This window comes from Phodopus roborovskii, unplaced genomic scaffold, assembly GCF_943737965.1.
Source record: "Phodopus roborovskii unplaced genomic scaffold, PHOROB, whole genome shotgun sequence".
In the NCBI taxonomy this organism is placed as follows: Eukaryota; Metazoa; Chordata; class Mammalia; order Rodentia; family Cricetidae; genus Phodopus; species Phodopus roborovskii.
The window spans coordinates 8,497,389-8,524,303 of record NW_026125295.1 but is presented as its reverse complement, the minus strand read 5'-3'; the positions used below and the strand labels follow the sequence as shown (position 1 = coordinate 8,524,303).

At 49.0% G+C, this 26,915-nt stretch overlaps 1 protein-coding gene across 1 annotated transcript in view; it reads right to left on the bottom strand.

The window, feature by feature from the left end:
* Positions 1-26,915, bottom strand: part of Myrip (myosin VIIA and Rab interacting protein) — a 140,198-nt gene that overhangs the window by 560 nt on the left and 112,723 nt on the right. Inside the window, exons 10-15 of the mRNA XM_051202478.1 lie at positions 24,839-25,078; positions 13,117-13,311; positions 7,381-7,542; positions 3,904-4,008; positions 3,745-3,805; positions 1,948-2,066 (exon numbers count right to left, since the gene is read on the bottom strand). Of these exons, the coding sequence (XP_051058435.1) occupies positions 1,948-2,066; positions 3,745-3,805; positions 3,904-4,008; positions 7,381-7,542; positions 13,117-13,311; positions 24,839-25,078 (882 nt within the window). The remainder of the gene's footprint in view (positions 1-1,947; positions 2,067-3,744; positions 3,806-3,903; positions 4,009-7,380; positions 7,543-13,116; positions 13,312-24,838; positions 25,079-26,915) is intronic.

Below are 26,915 nucleotides of genomic sequence, written 5' to 3'. Positions count from 1 at the left end.
ATGTAGTTAGATATTTCCTGTGATGCATAGTTGGATATTTAAGCATCTTAACCAACGCTCACATTACTCAGTTCTGGAATTGACATTTACTTCTGGGAAGGAAATAGGGGGGGGGCTCTTAACAACCAAACCCAGCAAACTGCTCTCCCACCACCAAGACAGGCTCCGAGTTTGCCTGCTGCAGTCAAATGAAAATATGAAAATGCCCTCTTCCTGCTGCCTGTCCGCCCCTCCCCCCCCTTTGGTTTTTCCAGACAGGGTTTCTCTGTGTAGCTCTGGCTGTCCTGGAACTCTAGACCAGGCTGGCTTTGAACTCAGAGATCACCTGCCTCTGCCTCCTGCTTGCTGGGACTAAAGGCCTGTGCCACCATTGACCTGTTATGACCAGGAGCAAGATGACTGAACTTTGAAAGGTCAGGGGTCACAGCTGACCAGTGAAGGAAAGGCAACGAGGGACTGAGGTTCCTTGTGGCAATCAAGACTGTAACGTGTGGGTCAAAGGCTAGACCTCATTTTATGCTATCACCAGGAGCTTCTGTACTCAGGGTGGACCGGGGGCTGGACAGGGGTGGGGTGGGGGGTGTAGACGACGAGGAAGGGAGAGGCAGAGGGCACCTATTATGCAGCAGCAGGTGGGTGAGTCCTTGCATCTCTCCGGCCATTCCACACAGGGTCTGCTGTCAGCAAAGCTTGGACTGTGGGCGTGCCTGGGTCAGATAATCCCTTCCAGCGCACTGCACTGTTCTCTGAACTGATGCTGTTAACTGTGCTGAGACAGGGTCTCGTAGAGCTTGTATTCACTGTGTAGCCCAGGCTGGTGTTGGGTTTGCTATAATCCTCTTCCTTCAGACCCCCTCTTGTTGGGATTGCATACATAAGCCATTATAATGCAAATTTTGCTTTTGTATTCATTGGTGAATTGATTTTTTTTTTTTAAACTTAAGGATCATACAGGCACACACAAATTCAGATGCTCACAAAAGCAGACCTGTAAGGCATTTTCTTAATTAGCGTTGATGGGGGAGGGTCCAGCCCATTGTGGGCGGGGCCATTCCAGGCTGCTGGTCCTGGGTTCTTTAAGAAAGCAGGCAGAGGAAGCCAGTGAGCGGCTCCCTCCATGGCCTCTGCCTCAGCTCCTGCCTCCAGGCTCCCGCCCTGCCCTGCTTGGGTTCCCACTCTCGTTACTCTCAATGGACCGTGACTCAGGACACGTGAGCCACACAAACCCCTTTTCCCTAAGCTGCTCTTGGTCATGGTGTTTCATCACAGCAACAGAGACCTAACTAAGACGCCCCATGAGCCATGAGCCATGTGCCTTGAGATGTAACTGTGGCTCACCTGGACCTCATCATGAAGCCCGGACTGGCACCCAAATTTGAAATTTGCAGCAATCCTCCGCCTTAGCCTCCATATTAATGAGGTCACAGACATAAGCGGCCCTACCCAGCTGCAAATGCTTTTGTGGCAAATACCCCACTGGCCCTTGCTGTGCCATCCCCCAGAGTCTGTGACATTATCCTATGCCCTGTCCTTTGTCACATTTGGGGAGTCAGCTGCTGACTCTACTTAGGAAAAGGCATTCGTGGCTAACAGACATTTTCACATGCGTATGGACCACACGGAAGTAAGAGCCCTTACACACCCACCAGACCTGGCATACGTTCGTTTCCCTCATATCGTAGCCGGCTCCTAAAACGAGCTAGATAGAAACGCAGCAGAGATGACAGACTCAAGTTAAAGAGGCCAGCAATGCCACACGGGGTGGCCCTCACCTTTCAGAGACACCTCCCCCTAAATCTAACAGAGACAGGAGACCAGAAAGGAAGGTTGCCTCTCGGGGCTCTGCTGGGACAGCTATGGAAGGAAGGGATGTAGGGGCTGGTGTGTGATGTGCCGGGCACAGGAGAGACGGTCCTGTGGCCCGACAGGTGCAGAGATAGCATTTACCGTCGAGTCCTTGGTGTCACCTTGCCTTTCTGAGAGCCTGTTCATGGAGGGGCCTTGTAGAAGGAAGTTGCGGTTGAATGTTTTAATGGGGGTCACAGAAGATTCTTCAGTCTTTTCAGCTAAAAAGGAGACATATAGTAAGGGCCAGGTTCCCGAGATGCTGGCTTCGCATCCCCAGGAAGTTACCCTGATTACAGCGGCCTGGCTTGCCGCTCAGGCTTTTCTCTGCTTTGTCTCTCTACCCTCAGCACTTGCTGGAGTCTCCTCACATGCATCCAAGTCCCCAGCTTTGCTTCTGGGGGCCCCAAGTAAAGATAGGCAAGGATGGCTCAGTCGGGAGGAAGCCTGCCGTGCCCGAGTCTGGATCCCAGCGCCCACGTAAAATAGTTTGTAACCCTGGTGCTGTACGGGGCAGAGGCACGGGCACATTGAGGGCTGCTGGTCGCCAGCCTTAGCTACACACACACACACACACACACACACACTCATACACTCACCTACATGCAAACTCACACATACACAAAACACATTTCAAATTCACATATACTCCCACACAAAATACACACGCACCCTCACACTGTCATAAATCACTCATGTGTACACACACTCACACACAGACACACATAAATTTGAACATACATTCAGTCCCCTACTCATGAGGGTCACATTCACAAACTTAGATTCACACTCAAAACACTCAGAAATTCGTTCACACCGACATACTCACTTTCACGGTCTCATACTCAAACTGGCAGAACCCCCACATTAACACACACACACACAGTGCTCTTGAATACATCGACACACACACCAACACATTCACACTTATGCCCATGCCCTCACTTACGCACACACTGTTACACACCAAGTCCATCCTCACACTCAGACACACATACCACACACGCACACGCACACACACACGCACACACACACGCACACACACGGGTACCTCCACACCTCCGTGGCCAACACTAACACACTCTCGTCTATACAGTTATGCACACGCAGTTTCACAAACTCACACTCACACACCCTCACACACGACCGCACTCATTCACCCCACACATATTCACATGCACTCACAGTGCATGCACTCACAGTGCACACACTCATACACACCCACACGTGCAAACACTCTCAGACTTACTTGCACACCCCCTACCCCCAGCAGACCACACTCACACCTCCATACATACATACACTCACACAAAGTCACACACATTCACACTGACATGTTCACACATGAACACCCCACACCCACACGTGCCTTTACACATACCCTAAGACAATCGCACACACACAGTCACACGCATTCTCATACGCTCATACAGACACACACATGCACTCACACTCTTTATATACTCTCCCGCAGACACACCAACACATACACTCACCTACACCCTCACACTCTCAAACATACCCACACTCGGCCACACACCTCCACATTCATACATGCACACATACACTCACACATATCACCCTCATACACACACTCTCACAAACACACACTCGCCCCTACACGCTCACACGCTCATACTCTCAGACCCCCACACTTACACACAGGCACACGCACACACACACACACGCACACTACACGGGTACACTGACATATACGCCATCACTCTCGCAGCCAGTTATGCTCACTCATCCATTTTCATGCACAACCTATCACACTCAAAGTAAGGAGAACAGTGCTTGGGGAGGGCCACACCGGCTCTGGTCCTCACACTTGCTCACACTCAGGGCTCCCCTCAGCTCTTCCAATGCCTCAGGCTTGGTGTTTCAAGAGCACCGTACCTTTCACAGGAGGAGCGGGCAGTTTCCTCCTCTGCTGCCTCGATGTGTCTATAGTTTGCACCTACAAACAAACATAGCCTTCAGGGTTGCTCTGGAGATGCTGCACTTGGAACTTTCCAGATCATGCAGTCTTTAATGGGGAGGGAAGGACAGACGCACCTGGTTCCTTCGCTTCTGATCCCGTCGCCTTGTGAGACGCACACAGGGCGCTATGTTCAAGCCAGCGATGGTCAGGGCTGAAATCCGGCTCTCGATGTCAGAAATCTTCATGCACCCCAAAGGAAGAAGATTCTTGGTTAGACGTTATTAACTCACAAAGAACAAGCCTGTTTTGACATACGTTCATTTGTACATTCGATTCTGCTTTTCTTTTTGGGACAAAGTGTCATGCATCCCAGGCTGGCCTGGAACTTGCTATGTCGCCGAGGATGATGTGGACTCCTGATTCTGCTGCCTCCACCTCCTTTCTAAGTGCTGGGATCACAGGCATGTGCCGAAACACCTGGCCTTTCATTCATTCATTCATTCACCTTCTACCAATCATTGGTCCATCTAGTGTTGTAAGGAAAGGACGAAACACAAGAGACACATACATTTGTCTCTAGTTTTACAGTTCTAGAGTATGTGCAGGGGCAAACTGAAGGGCTGGAGCACTGTGGGAATGCCTGGTCTGAGTGACCAGGATGTCTTCTGCTAAGGTTAGGGTAAGGGTTGAGTCTGGTCTGTAGAGGTACTGGAACCTTGGTCCTCAGGGAGGCGTTGCTGACGTAATTAAAATCTTCAAAAGGGGAGACCTACATTGGTGCGGGAGCAGCTAACTACTTTCTGATTGGAATTAAGGCTTGCTCCACAAGGTGGAACTCGTGCCTCGTTCTGTAACCCTGGCCAAATGCCCGTCGCTGGGGAGGTCATAGGACCCAGGAAAGAAGGACGCAGCTGCAAGCTGCCTTCTACACACTCCTCTGTACACCCGCAGTCTGACACAGCTTCCATCTCCCATCAAAGAGGCTTCTGTTTGCAGGGGTCAGTGGCTGGGTGCAGATCAGATGACTGCGCAGTGCTCCGCCCTAAACGAGAGGTCTGTCTCTATCACACCGCCCACACCCTCGCTCAGGGGACACTGCAGAAGAGGGGGCAGGAAGAGGGGGCAGGAATAGTACACGAGCCATCTCTGGCTCGATTGTCTTATGAGACAGCATCTCTCAATGGCTTGGGACTAGACAGTTTAGTTAGGTTGGCTGGCCAGCAAGCCCCAGGGATCTGTATGTCCCTAACTCCTCCACAGTGGAAATTACAAGAACATTCCACCATGCCAGACCTTTTCCTTCATATTTTTAAAATGTGGGATCTGGGGATGGGAACCAGGACCTCATGTTTGCAAGGCAAGTATTTTATCAATTGTACCATGCCATCTCCTCAGACCTGGCCAGGATGCCCGGTTACGTACAGTATAAAGACAAAACCAGGCGTTGGTGGTACACACCTTTAATCCCAGCACTCAGGAGGCAGAGGCAGGCAGATCTCTGAGTTCAAGACCTGCCTGGTCTACAGGGTGAGTTTGAGGGCAGCTAATAAAACAAAGTAAAACAAAACAAACAAACAAAAAAGTAAAGGCAGTAACAATATCAGGGTTCTGTATTGAACACCTGCAGTCTCTCTCTTAAAAAAAAAAAAAAACTATGTATTTATAAAGAGCATCTGGGACACACATACCATTGCACATGTGTAAGCCAGAGAACAACTCTGTGGAATTGCTTCTCCGGTTCTTTCCTTCTTTGTTTTCACAGAGTTCCTGTGGGCGAGCACTCAGGTTCCAGGCCTGTGTGGTTACTGCCCTTCTCTGCTGAGCCATGCTGCTGCCCCCCCACTTCCACCCCCCCATCATGATCTAGAGAAACATGGACCTCCCACATTTTTCTGTACTTATGAATCTTGAGCCAGCATCTCATGTAGCCCAAGCTAGCCCTGAATTTTCTCTGTACCCAAGGATGATTTGAACTCCAATCTTAATCCTCCTCAGTGTTGGCATTAGAGACAACACTACCATGTCTCCTAGTGGGCCTATAGTAGTCAGTGGGTGGTAGACCTATCATGGGTCTAAGTAGTCCATGGGTGGTAGACCTATCATGGGTCTATAGTTGTCTACGGGTAGTAGACCTATAGAGTGTCTAAAGTAGTCTATGGGTAGTAGACCTATCATGGGTCTATAGTTGTCTATGGGTAGTAAATGTATCTTGGGTCTATAGTAGTCTATGGATGGTAGACCTATCGTACAGGCTCCCAAGAGAATGCCCGCAGATCCCAGTTAGGGTCAGCGGTTTATCCCATGACCAGCGCTGACCCACGAGGGACAAGGGCACACTCGCAAAGCCACAAAGCATTTTCAAAACGTACTCGATGAAACCGCTCGGTGGAGACAGCTGTATGGCCGCTCCACTCATCACCCCGGCCTGAGAAGTGCACACCATCTGTTCACCCCTTTATTTACCCCCTTGGAAAGATTTTCTGTTCTCGTATACATTGCACTTCATGCGGGTTTGCACACGTGTGTGCAGAAGCCCGTGGAGGCCAGAGGAGCGTGCTGACTCCCGGGGAGCTGGAGCTCTAGGCAGCTGTGAGCACCTGATGTGGGAGCTGGGAACGGAGCCAGGTGCTCTGCAAAAGCGGTGTGTGCTTCGTTGCCCAGCCTTCTCTCCAGCTCCTGCTCATTTCTGTTAAGCGTCAGGAGTTACTCCTTTAGGCCAGACAGCTGTGGCCTGGCTCTCGTGTAGCTTTAAGTCCATGGCGGGGAAACGGCAGGAAGCAGCCCATAGTATGTGAGAGGGGTATGGGATGAAATGGGAGGAGATCAGCATAGTGTGCATGCGTGTGTGTACGTGTGTGCATTGTGTATGTGCGTGCGCGTGCGTGCGTGTGTGGGGGGCATATACACGTATGCACATGTATTGCGATGCCAGGCGCTGACATCAGCCACCTTCCTCAATTGCTCTCCACCTTATATTTTCAGAGAATATCTCTCACTGAACCCAAGGCTCATGACTAGATTTGCTGTTCAGTGAACCTCAGGGATGCTCACACCTCTGCCTCCTCCTCAGTACTGAGATTACAAGCACTTGTCACTCTGCCTGGCTTTCCATAACGGGGGCTGGGATCCGAACTTGGGCCCTCAGGTTTTAGTGGCAAGCACCTTCTGGCTGAACCATCTCCTCAGCCATCAGCGTAGGTCTTAAAGGAAATCCAAGATACATAATCCAGACTGAGGTTCTGCTATTGGAGGGAGGAGCAACCTTTTTATTTTAGGAAAGGTTTGAGGGGCTTCAGAGATGAATCGCGGGTTAAGAGCACTTGTTGCTTCTGCCGAGGACCCGGGCTTCGACTCCCAGCACCCACGTGGTGGTTCACAGCCACCCAAAATTTCAGTTCCAACGGATCCAATAACTTCTCCCAACCAAGCACAACAGGGTGCACACACATACACGAAGGAAAAAAATACACATAAAATAAAATAAAAGACAGAGACGGTTTGCCGGAGCCCTTTGCTATAGGCGGCCACCTCTATGCTAGCCCGCTGGAGCGGGTGAGATGTGCCCACGCAGTGGGGGCTTCCTGTTTCGCCTGAACAGAGCAGGGGCTCACCTGCTGCTCAGCGTGGTGTACCTGTGCTGCAGCTGCAGCCACCTGGTCCTCCAGATCTGCCAGCTCCGTCTCGCCTGTGCTGCCGTGGATGCAGCGGGCAGCGTCTTCCAGCGCGCTCAGCTGTCCCTCCAGCCCGTACACGGTGCCCGCTGCCAGGTACACCTGCAGAGACGGCACAGTTCTGGGACTGGGACTGGCCAGCCTCTTCGAGGGGGCACCAGTCAACAAGGGGCGGGGGAGGGGCGCAATGCTGGGAGAGGGGGGGGGGCCCACCCCGCTTATCAGCACTCTTCACACTTAGGCGAGGGCAGGAAGCTTCTGACATCTCTCCCCTCTTACAAGCACAAGCAAAATCCATTTAGAAAAGAGGGACAGCAAGCTCGACGCCGGCAATGTGAACGGCGAGTCTGGTCAGGGACTTTTAACAGGGAATATCAAGCGGAAATAAACTCACAGCAGGATCGGTCTCGAATTCTTTACCTGGAATAACCCGGCTAAGCACAGCAACAGACAAACATTGCTGGGTGAAATTAAAAGTGGTGGTGACAGTGATGACGTGCCCAGGATCACTCATTTTCCCAGGAACACGAGGAACGCACATCTTTACCCCAGGGCTGGATCTATCCCAGGCTGTGATGTGTATTTTTAACCCCACTGTCTGCTAATGGTGTGTTTTTTAAAAAATTATTATTATTTTTTAATCACAGCCAAGACAGAGTAATAGGAAACAGATCTAAGCCCCCAGTCTGGTTGGAGTAGTCATGTTTTTACTTCATGTTTTCTGAAGGTCTGCTTTCTTGGCACTCAGGGAAGGCGACACTGAGGTTTGCCTCTGAACACAGCTGAACCAGCACTTACTACCAAAGTGATGGGGCTTGAAGGGCTGGAGGAGGGTCATGGTCGTGCTGCCATACTTACTGAGCCAGAAATAAGGCAAGACATTCATATGACTTATGTTTTGTCTGTTTGGGTGCATGCACATGCACGTGCCACAGGGTGTGTGTGTGTGTGTGTGTGTGTGTGTGTGTGTGTGTGTGTAGCTCAGAGGACAGCCTGTGGAGTCAGTTCCCTTCTTCCACCATGTGAGTCCTAGGGTTTGAACTCATATGCTCAGGCTTGGTGGCAGGCCTCCTCACCCACTGAGCTGGACCATGACCTAACTCTCTGAATGTTCGGGTGACTAAAGACAGTTGCAGTTATAAGCACTATGATAAAGATCTCTGGTCTCACAGCTGGGATGGGGGGAGCCTGGACATGAGCTGGGGAGGGCTGGTGCTGGTCCTTTACCATCTACTCTGTGGGGCTGAGTCTTAATCCATGTTGGAATAGTACCAAGTTCCACACTTCAGCACTGGGATCCAGACGTCCTGGGGACATACAAGGGTTGGCTAGTGGCTCTAGTCCAGGCTTGCTGTAACAGAAGTCAGCCTGCCACTCCATACATAAATGTTTCTCTACTTCACTAGAAAGCAACCCTCTGGAAAGTAACTCGGAACTCAGCTGCTTGCTTAGGGAGGTCCATGTTGGGAGAGAAAAGTTACTTTGAGTCATCTGTGTCCTCTTCAAACTGATCACTGATGCCTGTGACACTCCTCTCCCCAACAGGCTGCTATTCAGTGAGTCTGAGAATGGCTCAAGAGATGGGGACAGGTGTTCATTAAAGGCGGGCTCCGTGGTCAAATTCCCAGGAGAGAACACTACACAGACTTCTTTACCGAAAGGTTCTGGGGTATGCATGCATGCATGGTGTGTGTGTGTGTGTGTGTGAGAGAGAGAGAGAGAGAGAGTGTGCATGCGCATGTATGTGTGTGTGTGCATGTCTCTGTGTGTTCGTGTGTGTGTGTGTGTGTGTGTGCATGTGTATCTTTGTGTGTATGTGTGTGTGTATGTGTGTTTCTCGCGTATTCATGTGCAGGTCAGAGGTCAATCTTGCTGTCATTCCTCCGTCTCTTTCCATCTTGTTTTTTTGAGACAGTGACAGTCATTGGATAGGCTGTCCAGCCAGAGAAACCCAGACATATCTGTTTCTGCCTGCCCAGTACTGGGGATTGAACTCAGGTCCTGACCTTTGTAAGGCAAGCACTTATGATGTGCCGGTCCTACTCCATGTTAAGATTAGAAGCCATCTTGTCCTGGTTTCTGTGTCTTGACCCATTTTCTGGAATTAGACATGCTTTACAATCTGACTCCTCATTGACTATGTCCCGACCTCCACCCCATTAAGATAAGATATTCTGCCGAGTTCCTACATAACCAAAACTCCTCTGAAAATCCCCCAACACTCGGGAACCCAGTAGCTTTGCAGTTTTGGGGCTGTAAAAACCCCACTTATCTTATGTTCGGGGCTGACCTCTAAGTCCTGGATTTGGGAGGGGGCAGTCATCAGACCGGTTTTATTGTACACACACACACACACACACACACACACACACACACACATATATATTTATGGTATATGTTTAGCTAACTTGGGTGGTGGTCTTCACTCTCATTCCATGGGATTAACAGTTACCACACTGAGCTGTCACCCAGCCCCACCATCTCCCCAGCCTAACCTCTAGGAGTCTCTTACGCATGAATCTCACTTTTCACAGAAAGAACAAACTGCCCAAACTTATTGGTTTCCCCATAACATCTTGTTGGATTCAGCTTCCAGGAAATAGACCTTAGAGGACCAGTAGATAATAGTGTATATTTTTCCTTGCTCACAAAGGGCGGATGGTTACCTAAGTAACCACAGCCACTGCCGTGATTTTTAGGGTCACCTCCTCTCTAGAGCTGTGGGGCAGCAAGAGAATTTTGAGAGGGACCAATGCCCTCTGCTCCGTCCTGGGTTCAGTGGCAGAGCTGGGCAACCCTGTTGTGCCTGCTGCCGCTGGTTGTAAAGTACGTGGAGAACAAGACGTGAAACTAAAAGAAAATTGGGATAGACACATGTGTGTGTGTGTGCACACGTGTGTGCACACATGTGTATGTGTGTGTGCACACGTGCCTAGGAGTATGTGTGTGTGCATGCGTGCATTTGAGTGTGTTGGAATCATAGGTAGGCCAGTACAAGTTGCAGCTGAGGAGGGTGAGGGGAGCCCCAGAGCAGTGTAGACTTTAGGGGAGACCAGAGCAGAGCCCACAGAGCTAATGCAACGGAGAGCCTGGACTCTGCATACCCCTGACTCTCCTCTCGTCAGACAAGTTAACAACCCATCAAGGAAAGCAGGCGACTAGACACTAAGCGCGGCGTTTCTGCATTCTATCCCGTATACCCTCCACAGCCTTAGAAGCGTTTTCAAGGGTGAGCATTAAGAATAGAATGCTCTCTTTTATCTGAGCGTCCGGGGCACAGTGGCAAAGAGTGGGAGTGAGGGATGAAGTGCACCTTCTGTAGTGCAGACCAACACAAGTCATGATTTAATTAAACCAGCTGCAGCCAGGGGCCAGAGCCAGCCCTGCCTTCTCCTGCTGCTCTGCTGAACCCCACCCTGGGGACTGCAGGGAGAGTCCCCCCCCCCAATCTGGCTCAGAGAGATGAGGGGAAGATCTTCCCTCTGCTCCGAGGTGAGGGGTGCAAAGCTGGAAGAAGGGTGGTGTGTGTGTGGGGGAAAGGACAGGGCTAGAGCAGGGCTCCAGTTGGCTGAAGACAGCCTGGAAGCCACATCATCTCTCTCCACACTGGGGCTTCTGACGTCCTGCATCAGTGGATGAGTGGTCCTGTTTTGAATTGAAAATACCAATGACCCCCCCCCCAACAAAATAACAACATAATCATTCCTACATCATGGACATGCACCCAGGGCATGGAGTTTTCAGTATGGTTTTAGCTAAAAGGAAGATGTGTTTTCCTTGTTCTTAATACAATGAGAGGAAACGGACTGCTCTGTGTGTGTGTGTGTGTGTGTGTGTGTGTGTGCGTGCATTCATGCATGCACGTGTGCGTGTGTGTACATACACATGCAAGATGTCAGTCTGGGATGTCTCTCCTCACATACCATCCACCTTGCATTTTGAGATAGGTTCTCTGACTTTCTAGCAAGCCCCAGGCATCTGTCTGTCTCTGCCTCCCCAGCACTAGGGTTAGGTTACAACATGCCACCACACCTGGCTTTCCTATGTGAACTCTGCGTATCAGACCCTATCCCTGACAGCAGATCACCCATATCTTATTAGGTTCCTTATCTCCCACTTGTCCCCAGATGATTTCTGTACCACCCTGGCCTGTCTTCGGCAGGAATACGGTTAGGTTTGTTTGATCACCCCTTAAGGCTTATTTGGGCATTTCCTATCTCCTCACCCCTGTTGTGGATCATTTGTTTAACTATGCAAAGATGTGTTGGATTTGTTTATATTGTAGAATATTTGTTTAACTATGTAAAGATGTGTTACACTGGGCAGTGGTGGCTCACGCCTTTAATCCCAGCACTCGGGAGGCAGAGGCAGGAAGATCTACAGAGACAGGCCAGCCTGGTCTACAGAGTGAGTTCCAGGACAGGTTCCAAAGCTACAGAGAAACCCTGTCTCGAAAAACCAACCCCTCCCCCAAAAAGAATTAGTGGGACAAGTCTAAGTTAAAGCTGGGCATTCATAATTAAGAATAAGTCTCAGTCTTTATTTGGGAGATGGTTGGTGGCCCAAAGGAAAACATTCCAACTACACACCGCTGTCTGCTCCTCCGCTATTGGTTCCCACTCACCCATGCCACATCGGGCACTCAGTCTCTTCTCCAGTACACGACCCCACTGCCAAGGTGATGCCTTCTGATCACAGCATCCTGAAGAAAGCCTTTCACATGCACCACTGAATAGTCTCTCTCTCTGTGCATGTGTGTGCGCACGCGTACACATGTTTGCACATGTGTGTGAGTACACATGTGTGTGGAGGCCCAAGGTTGATGTCAGCAATCATAACCCTTCCACCTGATTCGCTGAGGCCGGATCTCTCAACCACACCCAGAACTTGTCAAGATAGTTAGTCTTTCTGGCCAGCATCCTCTGGGAAACCCATCTCCGCCTTCTGAATTACAGGCTGGAGTTACATACATGTATGCCACTGCATCTACCTGACATTACTGTGGGTCTAAGCCCCTTGCATTTGTGTAACAAGCACTTTAGCCACTGAGACAGCTCCCTGGCCTCTGACTGTTTCCTTTAGCGCCATCCCTATTCCCAAAGCCTCACCAGGCACTGCCTACCTACATCTGGACGCCCCCCCCAGAGGACCCCTTTGAAGGCATTCAACCTGCATGCTCAAGGACAGAAGCATCTGCTGGCTGTAGACAAGTCCAGGTCAGAGATGCAGCCTCCGCCTGGGAGCTCCCTGCAGCATCAGGCCGAAGCTGCTGAGGTCAAAGTCACATGTGGCTTCTTGTCTCTTCCCTTCCCTACACGATCTCTGCGCCATCTTCCCTGAGGAAAGGAAGTGACCTGGCCAAGGTCTCCTAGCTCCTCATACAGAAAACCACCCTGGGACCACACTGCAGATGCCATTTCACAACTAAAGTGACTGACACCAAACACAAAACAGACGGTTTCCTCTTCAGCTTTGCCGCCCAGCTCCCTTTCTCTCCTCACTAGTTGATTCCTGATTGCACCCTTGCTTCCGGGTAGCCCCGCCTCGTTTTCCCAGGGACACACTAGCCACCATGGTGGTGGTGGTGGTACGTGTCCTTGCATGACTTGGGAGCAGCTCCTATTCCCTCTCCTTCTCGTATGTTCACCCTCACTAGGCACATTCGCACACCCTTACATTTTCTTCCAAGGATGTCAGCTGCTTGTCCAGTCTCACTGGGTCTGTCCCAAGAGGAAATGTCCCCATGTCTCTGTCAGATGGGACTGGGGGGATCGCCCAGGGCCCTGAAGACTCCGCAATCAGCTCCTCGGTGGCGTTGATGACCTTCAGGACTTCTGTGGAGATGTTGCAGAGAGAAACAGCAGAACACTTCTGTTTGGTCCAATAACAGAAGGGGACAGAGGACAAGAACAGCACATTAACAAAGACACAGAAATCCTACAGGGTCCTGGCACCCGTCATGAGGTCAGGTGTGTAATAACACAATACACTCTCAAGAATGCATACACATGCACACGCACACACACACCACACATACACACACACACACCACACACACACATACCACACCACACATACACCACACCACACACACTCACACACACACACACACTGCATACAAACACACTGCACACAGACACACACAACACACAACACACCACACACACTCACACACACACACACACTGCATACAAACACACTGCACACAGACATACACAACACACAACACACCACCCACACACATACACACACCCCTGCTGAAAGAAATCTGAAGACATGACTCAGTGGCCAAGGGCACTGGCTGCTCTTGGAGAGGATTGGTTGGGGCTTCAATGTCCAGCACCACATGCTGGCTGGCTCACAACCATCTTTAAAGTTCCAGGAGATCCAATGCCCTTTTCTGACTTCTCTAAGCACAGGCAAAACATTCACACACGCTAAATAGGACAAATCTAAGGAATAGAAGAACTTAACAGAGCACCGGGGAGCCTAGAGGACCTGGTGTGACTTGGCTTTGATTTGGTGACTCACAGTGAATGACTCTAGGGTCACAGGGATGGATGGAGGGTGCAGAGCTCAAAGGAAAGCTGCCTGTGTTTTGTCTCTATTATATGTTACTCTGTTTCCTAGATGATGTCTTAGTCACAGCCATGGGAAATAGCATCTACAGTGTGGTCCTGAGGGGGGCTTTCTGTATGAGGAGTTAGGAGACCTGGTGAGACTCTAGCTTTGCTTATTATGGAACCTTGGCCAGTCTGCTCCTCAGTTCTAGAACTTACTGTAGTCATCTATACAAGGAAAGTACTGACAGAGCTCTTCTGAGCTTGGCAGGTGCTGTGCGCTAGCTCACACACCGACCTCCAGCCTCTCTTGTTCTTCTCTCTCAGGGCAAATAGGAAGCATCATTTCCCAGCTTCCCTTGCAGCTAGGGCTGGTTCTGTGACAGATCACTGGGCCTGAAGAGAAAGCCGACTACTTTTTAGGCAGTTTTTTTTCATTTACTTTCACATGTATGTATATGTATATGTCTCTGTGTGTGTGTGTGTGTGTGTGTGTGTGCGTGCGTGCACGCGTGTGTATGTATGTGTGCATGCAGGTGTGCAGAGGCCCAAGGCTGACACAGGGAATCTTTCTTGACTATTTGCTCTTCACCATATTCGCTGAGGCGGGGTTTCCCAGTTGAACCCTGAGCTTCCTGACACTACTAGTTTCTCTAATCTGCTTGTTCTGGGAATCCCTTGTCCACTGGTGTTTACACGGGCTCTGGAGAATTCAAACCCCAGTTTTCACATTTGCTAATAGTGTGGCAAGCATTTTAACCATGAGCAATCCCCCATCCAGCCCTGAGGCTTGATTTTGGAAAAAGTGCTTCTTGGAATGGATTCTACCTCTATAGCATGATAAATAATAGACCCAGAGACAGATGCTGGAGTTCAAGCTTCAAGCCAAAGGTTAGAAAAGCAAAGCAGCTAAGCCAGTAGGTCTTACCTACTTATGGTATAGATATGATTACTTTGTTTTGGAATGGATTTTCATTTATTGATACAATTTAAGGTCAATTTTGTGATATGTATATTTCCCCTTTTGTTTAAGTATTGTGTTTATAAAGCCCATTTAGAAATGCAATGTATAAATTAATACAGATTATAGATAGTTACCTATGATAATCAAAACTTAGAGTTAAGTTACTTAGGTATTCAAGATGTATTTGAGATGGTTAGGCATTCTTCAAACCTTTCAAAGACCTACAGAATATGGCATTTAAAATGTTTTACAGTTTTTCTTGACAATGAGGCACAATTGCTCCTGGCAACACCACCTGCGTCAGAAAGGAAGATGCACCTTGAAGAAAGGAGTTATGGAGTTTACTTCCAATATGGCAAGACTAGCCTTTTGGACAAGATAAGTGCTCTTGTCTGGACTGTTTGACTTTATGCTGTATAAACTGGGCATGCAGGACCCACAGAAAAGTGACTGCTAATTCAAAATGGACATTGCTACAGAGTTCCTGCTTCATGGAAGAGTCTGCCAGACAGTCTGCAGGACACAGAGAAAAGTGACTGACAAACTGCCAATACAAGAAGACAGTTTAAAGTTTCCTGCTTTGCTGAAGAATCTGCCAGACACACTATGGCCTATGGGCTAAAGATAAAAAATTACAAAAGAACTTCAAATGACTGGCAAGGCAAGATGTCTCTGTCATGTCTAGAGTTTATATACTATCCTTCTGTGGTCTTTGATGGAGTTGAAGACAGATAGTTATGGTTATAGTTTTCCTTAGTTAAGCTTAAAAATAAGTTACATATAGGACTTTAAACTCACAAATATAGGATAGATGATAGAATAGTTTTTAATCTTGCTAAATGTTAATGGACTAAATATTGTTAACTGTGATTCTTATTTGATAACTGTTATGTTATATATTTTGCTATGTTAAGGTTAAAACCCTTCTTTTTATTTAGACAAAAAAGAGAAAATGATGGGAGATGCCATTCTGTAAATATGTTTCTCATACGGGTTAATGAATAAAGCACTGTTGACCAATAGAAAGGCAAGATAGACTAAAAGACAAGGAGGAAAGAGGAAGGAGTAAGGAGGAGTCAAAATGGAGAGACTGAGGAGACCAGATGCCTGCCCCACTCCCCGTAAGGAGACCATGTGAAAATACATAGATCAACAGAAATGGGTTAACAATTAAGACAGATCTAGCCGATAAGAAACTAGTAACGGGCCAACAGAATTATATCAAATACAGAGTCTCAGTGTGTTAATTGGGGTTGGCACGGCGGCGGGACAAGACCGGCAGTGGGAGGAAAAACCTTACTCCTTACACAGCTGGAATGGAAATCCTGTCCTGACTCACAACAGCTGACAGAGAGGATGAGGCTGACTATAGTGGGACCTCAGGAGATAGATCAGGTGATGAATACTTGTCCTACAACTGTAAAAACCCAACTAAGAACTCACTTTAAAAAGGTCAGGTATGGAGATGTGTCTGTAGCCCTTACTGGGGAGGTGGAGACAGTCAGATCCTTGGGACTCACTGGCCAGAAACAGGAAAGCCCCAGGCCAAGAAGCTTCTCTGCTTTAAAAAAAAGTCAGGGTAGACAAGACCTGAACATGCACGAGAGAGACAGAGAGAGAGAGAGAGAGAGAGAGAGAGAGAGAAAGATGCATACACATGAACAGAGCAGAGACAAAGAGAAAGGTAGAGATAGAGACAGAGAGATGTGTATACACACAGAGAGACAGAGACAGAGAGAAAGATACAGAGCAATGCAGATACACACACGCACACACACACACACACACACACACGGGGGCAAACAGACAGAGATGCAGACACACGTAGAGACAGACAGAGACAAACAAAAAGGCAGAGATAGACAGAGAGGGATGTAGATATACACACAGAAACAAAGAGAAAGACACAGCGATGCAGATACACACACGCATGCACGCGCGCGCGCGCGCACACACACACACACACACAAACAGCCCACTGCATCCTGAAGAGAAACATAGTTTCATTCTTAGCACCAGTATCAACAATCCTTGAAAACAATGACCTTGGTAACATCATTTCATAGAGAAAGAGGAAAGAACAATTTGGATCTCTGAAAGAGATCCATGAGACAGAGTTCAGAATAGTCTAGAAGTGTCCAGCCTTCAGCCTTCACCCAATGCAGCTGACATTTTCATCCCATCTTTAAAGATGAGGATGCAGAGGGGAATGTGAGCCTAGAAATCTTGGTCCCCAAGGCCCGAGTCCTTCCCACCATCCCTCCATTCCTGCATCCATGGGTAGAGGTCCCTGAACCCAGTGTCTGCAGAAAGTGATGCTGAAACAGTCCTGGGGGCTGAAGAGCCGGCTCATCAGTTAAGAACACTTGCTGCTGAGCACCAGAACTGTTGGTTCACAACTGCCTGCAACACCAGTGCCGTGGGATCCAACACCCTCTTCTGGCCTCCGTGGACCTGGCACATATATGGTACACATATGTACATGTAGACACTCATGTACATAAAATAAAAACTAATTTAAAAAATTCTGAGGGGCAATCAGGTCAGTGAGCAAAGATTGAACCAAAGAACGGTCAAAGCGGAGGGGCTTGCCTATTAGTCTACAGCCTCCACCAACAGGTGTTGCTCTGCATTAGTTTATTGCTAAGGCCAGACCACATGACACACAGCTGAGAGCTATCTAGAGACGCACTCCTGGCCTGAACCCACCAGGTGAGCAGCACACACTCATGGCAGTGAGAAAAATAGGCACCACAGCAGAACCCAGACCCACAGTCTGCTCATCACGTTCTGCCCCAAATTACAGATGCTGTCTTGGTTTCATGAAATGCCTTTAACTAACAAAGCATCAAGCGAAGAAACTGGTCCCCCAAAGCCTGAATTTCATGGATTTGTCTCCTTTCTAAAGGTAAGAAAAGGCACTCCATATGTCCCCACAGAGAACTGTGTTTCGGTTCTCATGAACATAAGGCCCTGGGCGGCACCTCCAAAAACCCATCAAAATAGGCTCCCCTACAGACTCACGACTCTGAAGAGAGACTTCACAAAAGACGGAGGTAAAGAACTGTGTGAAGAAGTCTGGATATGTTCTTAATAATTTAGCATAAATTAGCATGTGTAATAAGCTGGCGAAACCACACACACACACACACACACACACACACACACACACACACACACACACACGCGAGAGATCAGAGGAGAAACGACCTCTAGGAACGACTGAGGGTATGTGCAGGTGTGCATGTGTGTAAGGGTGCACGTGTGTGTGTGTGTGTGTGTGTGTGTGTGTGTGTTGTGTGTAGGCCAGAGACAACCTTAGCTGGACTTTTCCAGGCACTATCCAGTTTTTTTTTTTTTTTTTAATTAAAAAAGACTCATTTTTAGTTACATATGAGCGTATGTCTATGTGTGAGTATGTGCACATGGGGCAGGCGCTGTGGACTCTCACAAGAGGGCACACGCTCCCTTGGAGCTTGGATCACAGGCAGTTGTGAGCCACCAAACGTGTGTGCTGGGAACCAAACTCAGGTCCCTTGCCGAGCAGCACACACACACACTCAGCCCCTGGGCCATCTCTCCAGCTCCCAGTTTGCTCCTTTGACAGAGTCCCTTCCTGCCCCGAAAGTGAAGGGCAGGCTACACTGGCTGGCCAGTGAGTCTCAAGGTCTGCTTGTCTCGACTTCCCCAGTGGTGGGATGATAAGCAGGTGTCACCATGCCTGGCTTTTCACTGGGACCTAGGGATTGAATACTGATCCCTGTGCTAGTGTGCTTGATTTATAAAGCCCCTCGAAGGCACATCAGGGCATGGCCAGAATGATGGGGGAGGCCAAGGCTGGGGCAGTTATCCTTGACCCAGCCATCTCTGGCAGGTGAAGAGCAGGCAGGAATTTCTTTCCTGGCCCAGGAGGTGACTGTGGCCATTGGTCTGTCTTGCTTGTGACTGAAATCTGTCTCCAGGACAGCTACCTCTGTTCATGCTCAAGGGCCGTGTACAAAGCTTTCTGTCTCCTCTCCTTCCTCTTTCCTTCCCCTCTCAGACTGATGGCCACCCACAGGCCAAGGGGAAAGGAGGACCCTACGAACCCCAGAGCCACTTGGGCCTGACTGGGTAATTACACAAAGGGTATGGTGTGGTTTGGGGACAGAGCTCTCCTTTGGAGAGGGAGGGTTTGCCATTCTGTAGGGTTGTTGTGTTCTTCTTACTGATGCTCTTCCTGTGATGGCTTACCAGCTGTTCGCTGCTGCCCCGGGGGCATTCCTATTTCTACCCCTCCCCCATAACCCTTTCTATAAGCTTGAACCTCCACTGCCTCTATCCACCCTCTCCCTTTCAGAAGACAAGACAGTCTCCTAGTAGACAGTGGTGGTGTAACAGGAGGGGGAGAGGAAAGGGAGGAGGAGGAGAAGATGGAGGAGGAAGAGAGGAAAGGAAGAGAAAACGAAAAGGCATGGCGCACACGGGAAAACCTCAACTTGCCAGCATCACACTCATGGCCTTGACCCAGTTCTAGCATCTGTGTCTGTCTGCTGTCTGGACCTTATGTCCCACATCCCTAAGACCCCCACTGGTGGATGCTTAGGTCACTTCCAACACATACATAATGCCCGATGAACTATGTAGAATTCATCCTGGGTCAGTGACCCATTGTTCTTAGGACAAATGACTAAAAGAACAATTCGCGAGTCCATGGGCATGTGCAGTTAGATTGCTCTGGGTACCGAGTCACCACACTGCTATCTGATGCTGACACCATTTGTGTGTGCCATGCTCCTCACTTTCCTGAACTCTTACTTGCTGTTATTATTATTGTTGTGTGTGTATGTATACATATGCGTGTATGTATAAATATGTGTGTGTATGTATAAATATGGATGCATGCATGTATGCATGTGTATGAATATGGATACATGCAGCATGCATATATGTATGCATGTGTGTATGAATGTGTATGCATGAATTATGCATGTATGCTCGTGTGTATGAATATGGATGCATGCATGTATGTAGGCATGTATGTATGTATGTATGAATATGGATGCATGCATGCATGTATGCATATATGTATGTATTATGTACATATGCATGTGTGTATGAATATGGTTGCATGTATGCCACAGTGCACTTGTGGAAATCAGATGAAAACCTGCTTGCTTTGTGCTCTCTTAACTCAGAAAATAATTCTGACAAGCTTTGTTCAAGGTGCTCCTTCCTCCCTTCCTCCCTCCCTTCCTCCCTTCCTTCCTCCCTTCCTTCCTCCCTTCCTCCCTTCCTTCCCATCATTCTACCTCCTGGGGGCATCTTTGTTTTGGGGCCTCTGTGGAACAAGGGTTCCAAATCAGGGGTCTGAGGTTCAGATCGTTGTATTCACAGCTCTGAGGGCATGTCTGACTTTCTCAAATCCCGCCTGTCCTGTGCTTCCTTCTGCTGTAGCTGGGGCGATGGCTTTTCTAATGACACCCGTGTTTCACAGCGGGTGAAGACCCCACCTGCACAGGAGGTCTGGGAAGTTTTTTCCCATGATCAGTCCATGTTTGCCTCAAGGGAAAACTGTTCAGAAGCCCCTGTGATAGAGGACAGTTCCAGAACTCTGCCTAGCTGCCTGTGGCAGTCCCTCTGCCTGGCCTGCATGACACACCAATGGGCACGGATGATGCTGAGTGAAGGGAAACTTTGCCTGCTCAAGCACTGTGGGTAAGAGCAGGGTGGCTAAAAAGTCTCTGTTCCATAAAACAGCAGTTAAGCAGAAGGGCATGTGTGGGTGACTTGGCTACCGAAATGTTGCCTTTAGACTCAGGCCAGCTCCGGCTTTTCTTGATGTTCCTTTTTCAGGAATGCCACATCCTAGAGGGAAGTAGTTCTACAGGAGAAGGTCCCTGTAAGGTTTAAGGTTCCTGCTCTTTGGTGTGTGTGTGTGTGTGTGTGTGTGTGTGTGAGTGTGTGTGTGTGTGTGTGTGTGTGTGTTGTATAGACCAGCAGTGGCTGAATCATGGGGGGGGGGTGCGTCACAGCTACACTGATCTTAAAGATGGGAACTTGGGGTTCAGCCACATGCATTGGTCCCCCACTGACATTCTGCACATCGAGAAGGGCACCAGCTGTGGACACAGATCTGTGTCTGCACAAGGCGTTGAGCTCACCACTCTCAGCCCAAGCAGATGGACAGTGTTTTGTGAAGTTGATTTTCCTGGAGCTTATTAAGGGGATATGCTAATTAGCATTTGCTAGGCTCCTGCTGGGCTAGAAGCTTATGCTGCATAATTCAAGCCTCACAACTCTGAAAGGCGGTTTGATTATCCCTGTCCTACAAGCAGGGCAAGATGCATTTACCCAATCAACAATAAAAACCAGGGCTGGATCCTAGGAATCAACTTAAAAATAAGACAGATAGACAGACAGATAGACAGACAGACAGACAGTGTGGTGATAGTTCGTTTGTGCTCCAACAAATAAAGCTTGTCAGAAGACCAGGGTGGAGCTACCCACTAGTTAACCATAGAGTTCAGGCAGTGGCAGCATACACTTGGGATCTCATGCCTTTAATCCCTGCCCTAGAGAGGAGGAAACAGGAGGCGATATGGTTGGGCAGAGAGAGGAATATGAGGCGAGTGGAGACAGAAGCTAGCTGCCTTTCGCTCAGAGAGTTTGCAGAGGTTAAGAACTCTGCTGGCTCCTGCTCTGCTTCTTTGACCTTTCAGCATTTACTCGGATACCTGACTCAGACCAACGTGAATTCACACTACATCACAGACTGACTGCCACAGGCTTGGTGGCACACTGAGAAGAAGTACTATGGTAGCAGGGTAGCTGGGCTGCTGCGTGGGGGAGGGGCTGCAGGGTCCAGGAAGGGCCAGCAGCCACAGGAGACCAGTGAAGATGTGAGGGTTGGTGGAGGACAGGCAAGAAAGGACAGCAGTGATGAGTTAAGACATCAGCCTAAGTCGAGAGTTTGCAAAACAACAAAACACAGCACTCTAAGCCTAGAACCCGTCTCTGAATAGTACATCTCTATGTACATCTCTACACTTAGATAATATCCAGTCTGTAAATCTGTATTTCTGCTCTCCAGTTGTCATGCCTGCTGGGGGAAATGCATTCTTTTTTTGTTTGTTTGTTTGTTTTTAAGGCATTGATTTTCGCATACAAAGAATGATAACTGGTTGAATTTTCATGAACTTGTGGTAAACTGTGGGATGGACTTGAACTCTGAGGAGTCTACACACTCGGGAGTGTAAGTGAAGTTAGCACGGTGGGGGAGGGGCCTTGCTGCTCCCCCCCTCCAGTGACCCTTCCTTTCTTACACATCATTCCTAGGTGTGCACACAGCAGACAGACGGCTGGTGAGGGCAGCAGCACACCACCTCATCTCAGCAGGCCTTGCCACTGGTCCAGCATGAGTTTTCCTTAGAGCTTTGGGACCACTAGGCTGAAAAGCCAGCAGGCTATGGAACTGTTAGACAGACATCAGGTGACGGTCTCTACTCCCCTCAGGGCCCGTGCTGGCCATCTGTCATCATAGTGGTCCTATCTCCTCCTATAACAGCAGTTGAGTTGGCTCAGCTGTCTAGCAACGTGGGAGATCCTTCACATGTGCACGAGGGGCAGCAGGAACCTGTGAGTTTCCATGGTGTACCCTTGGAATAGGGAAAAGCCCCTCGCCAGAGGTGAGTCTACGAGAACCACCTCTCAAGTGTGAAACACAAGAGCCCCAGGTGCTGGGGGATGAAACCCATTGGAGTTAGCAAGAGGTGGTCTGTTACAAAGAGGGGAGCTCATGATTTGAGGTCAAGGTTGGTGATGCACACTCAGCTCTGACACCACACGAGCCTTGATAACCCAGGCTCACTTTCCCCATCTGCAAAATCAGCTGCGACTATATCAATGGGTTATTTAATGTGCTAGACTGTCATCCAATAAGCTATCTAAAGCAGTCAACCAACCAATCAGCCAATCAATCATTTATTATCCATCGGCTCATAATCTTTAAATTGATCATCTATCAATCTATCATTACTATCAATCTATTACCTGTAGAGGGCACAAGGTCTTGTGCTCACAAATCAGCACTAGGGGAACCAGGGATGTTAAACATGCAGGGTTATCTGTTTTCTGCCTGGAAGGGATGGGTATCGTTAACAGCCTGGTGACCTGTAGAGCCAGGCCACACCTGACTCCCACACACACTATATTTGATCTCAGACTCTTCCCTCTCTAGACCATTATCTTGAGCATTGTTTCTCGGTCAACAGAACCCACTCTTAAGGGAGATGACACATGCATTTTATAACAGCCTAGGTGACCTCTGTGCTATCTGCGGCACCAGGCCACATCTGACTCCCACAGACTTTTATGTTGATATCAGTAATTCTCCCTAGACCCTTACCTTGAGCACTGCTTCTCAGTCAATAGAACCGTCTTTATGGAGGAGATCATGTGTACTTTGTAAACATCTTCAATATAAACATGTTTTATGTTTTATTGTACACAGGAGATTGAGTTAATTACCATCAGGAAAACTTTTTTTCCAAAAATGTGCTGTGCTTAAAAATAGCTACAATAAATTGCTCAGTGACACACTCTAGAAGCTTGAACCAACAGTGGCTACTGAGTGGTATTGAACTGGATTTCCTTCTTGGCTCACATGGATCATTACTCTGCTGGCTGTGGTGTTTGCAGAGACTTCCATAATCTGTCTGTCTGTCTGTCTATCTATCATCTATAATTTACCAACATATCAGTCTCTCACCTACCTATGTATCTATTTACCTATCATCTATCATTTACCAATCTATGAACTACCTATCTATCACCTATCATCCTGCCATCTATCTACTATCTATGTAGATTGATACTTATCATTCACTAGTATACCTGTCAATCTAACATCTACCTATCATCTATCTGTCTATTGCCTATTATCTATCATTCACCTACCATCTATCCATCAGCAATCTGTCTCTCTGCCTATCTACCCATCATCTCTATATCTATCTACACCATGACAAGGGGACTCTCAACATGTCACTATTTCCCTTCACTGGTGACACACAGGGACACTCAGCATCAACATGTCTTGAGAAACTTTAGAGGGAAGCTGGCTCAGTGGGCGGAGGCAGAGTGGGGAGGCTGCTGTGATCCCTTTCTGCTGGGGGTTGGCTTATCTTCCGTGCTTCTCAAACCATGTGCCTAGGACCTCAGGTTTGCTTGTAAGGAAGAGAAGGAGTGTGGGGCCGGAGACCCAGGGATCGAGCTTTGGGACTCTAAGAACAGAACTGACCTGTTTAGAACACAGGGATCCCATGGAAGATTGCGCTGAAAGAGGATCTTGGGCTGAAATAAACTAATTGGGATCTAAAAATGGTACAGTCGATGAGTCCAGATGGCCCCTTGTAACACAAAGCTCTGTGCTGTGGATAGAAGACTTCACTGCTTTAGAAAGGGGTGGGTGCATAACCCCAAACTACAGGAAAAGGAGGCAGAGAGGACAGCAACGGTGTCCTCAGTGGACATGGGGAGGGCCGTGGGATGGATGATTCAAGATGCGGGACAGCAGGAGCCCCGATGTGGGGGACTCCCTAGGGCAGTGGCCCCTTCCGTGATTGTCCCTGGCAATGACTGAGAAAGTTCTCTTTTTCTCTCCCAGTGCATGGACTGAATACTGTAGAGGAAGCCTTTTGGGACTCAGGGCATCTCTGCACAAACACACATGTGCACACATGCACGCGCACACACACTAGCATGGATGTACGTGTGCACATATGCACATGTGCCTGTGTGCAAACAGGCATGCATGCAACACGCACTTGCACACACACACACACTAGAGTGCACATTGCAGCTGCAGCAGGCAGCGCTATCTGCAGACCCTTACCTTCTTCAGCTCCTCTTGCACACCCTGGCTGGTTTCCTCACAAGAGAGGCTTTCCTTCTGGGTCTCAGGTTCAGTCTTGGGCTCGGACTCCTGCTCCTCCCCGGAAGAAGTGTCCTTTTCACTCATTTTCATGGCTAACTCGTACAATCTGTTCCTCAGCTTCTCCTCTGCCGAGTCTGTGCTGGCCCGGGAATTCTGAGCCTCGTTGCTGATGTCAGTCTCTGACACATTGTCTGACACCTGTGTGGAGCCAGAATCAGGAGATGAAGGCTCCTCTGCGGAGTGGGATGCGGCGGTCCCCAGTGAACCCCAAGGAGAGGAAGCCCAGGGCAGCAACAACTTTTCCTGACTCACTTCCACAATGCTTTGACCTGAACACAGTCGGCGCTTGGCCAGAGGGTTTAGGGAGATGAGCATCCCACTTAGAATAGGTTTCGATCTGTGATTTTTTTTTTCTTTTTTTGTATGTGGGTGAGCATGAACCAAGGAGACTGGAGAACAGACAACCTTGGCTATTGTTCCTTCGTGTCTTAGTCAGTGTTCTATTGTGAAGAGAGAGAACCATGACCCAGGCAACTCTCATAAAAGGCGGCGTTTAACTGGGTCTGTCTTACAGTTTCAGAGGCGTATTCTATTATCATCAGGGTAGGAAGCATGGAGGCATGCAGCCAGGCGGTGGAGTAGTAGCTGTGGACAACATCCTCAGCAGCAAGCAGAGAGGCAGAGAGAGACAGAGACAGAGACACAGAGAGATAGAGACAGAGAGACAGAGAGAGATAGAGAGAGACAGAGAGAGACAGAGAGACAGAGAAGGAGACACAGAGAGAGATAGAGAGACAGAGACAGAGAGACAGAGACAAAGAGACAGACAGAGAGAGACAGAGACACAGAGAGAGATAGAGGCAAAGACAGAGAGACACAGAAAGAGACAGAGACACAAAGAGAGACAAAGAGAGAGACAGACACACAGAGAAAGACAGAAAGAGAGCAAAAGGGCACACAGGAGAACCTGGGCCTTGAATAGGCCTGAGCATTTGGAACCTCAAAGCCCACCCCAGTGACAATCTCCCTCCACCACGCCCCTAATCCTTTCAAACAGTGCTGCTCCCTGGTAACCAGGCGTTCAAACATGTGAGCCTGTGGGTGGGGCCGCCCTTACCCAAACCATCACTTAGTCACATTCTACCTTGTTTGTTTCTGAGACAGGGTCTCTCGTGTGCTTGGAATTCCATATGCCTGACTACCTGCTTCCCTTCCCTGAGGACAGGGCTTCTTCCCTGAGGTTCGGAACTGCCCCGGGCTGCCTCTGGCTACATCCCTGGCTCCACTTCTTACCTGCCTGGAGCCCACTGAGTAGGCAAGCCCCAGTGACCCACACCGACTCCAGGCACACACCACTCTACCTGGCTTTTTGTTTTTAATCCTGGGGTTGAACTCAGATCCTCCCACTGTAAGACACTCACTGATCAGCTGAGCCATCTCCCTACCCCCAAATTCATCCCTTTCCACTCTGAGGGTTCTTGTGAACCACCTCATTGGCAGCAGTCAGGCCGGGCAAACCTGCCTGGCCCTGCACCAGCTGCCCCCGACAGAGAACAAAACCTTCCTGCACATTCCCTAAACAGACAGGGAAGGTTTCCCTGGAGAATGCGTGAGCAGGGTCTTCCAGTGTGCTGTTACCCAGCTCCAATGAAAACAGGCAAGCTCAGTATTCCTGGTGCATGTGTAAGCCACAGTGTGTGACACCCCTCACATCAGAGCCCCTCACTAGTCAGTAGCCACACCTCCTGCACCTGCTTCCCACTCAGTGGGTGAGTGTATGCTAAGCTCCTTCTATGGATGTGACTCTTACAGGCGTGGGGACCTGAGGAGGCCATGAAGGCTGTGGCTCTTACTCTCTTCTTGGCTTTTGGTTGTGCAGATGTCCTGAAATGTCCATTCTCTCTAAATGGGGCATTTATGCTACCCCCTCTTACCCAAAGCTCAGGGGACATCATGAAAAAGGGGGGGGGGAAGAATGTAAGCTTGGATGGGGAGGAGAGCTGTGACACATCATCTTCTGGACATGCATGACCAC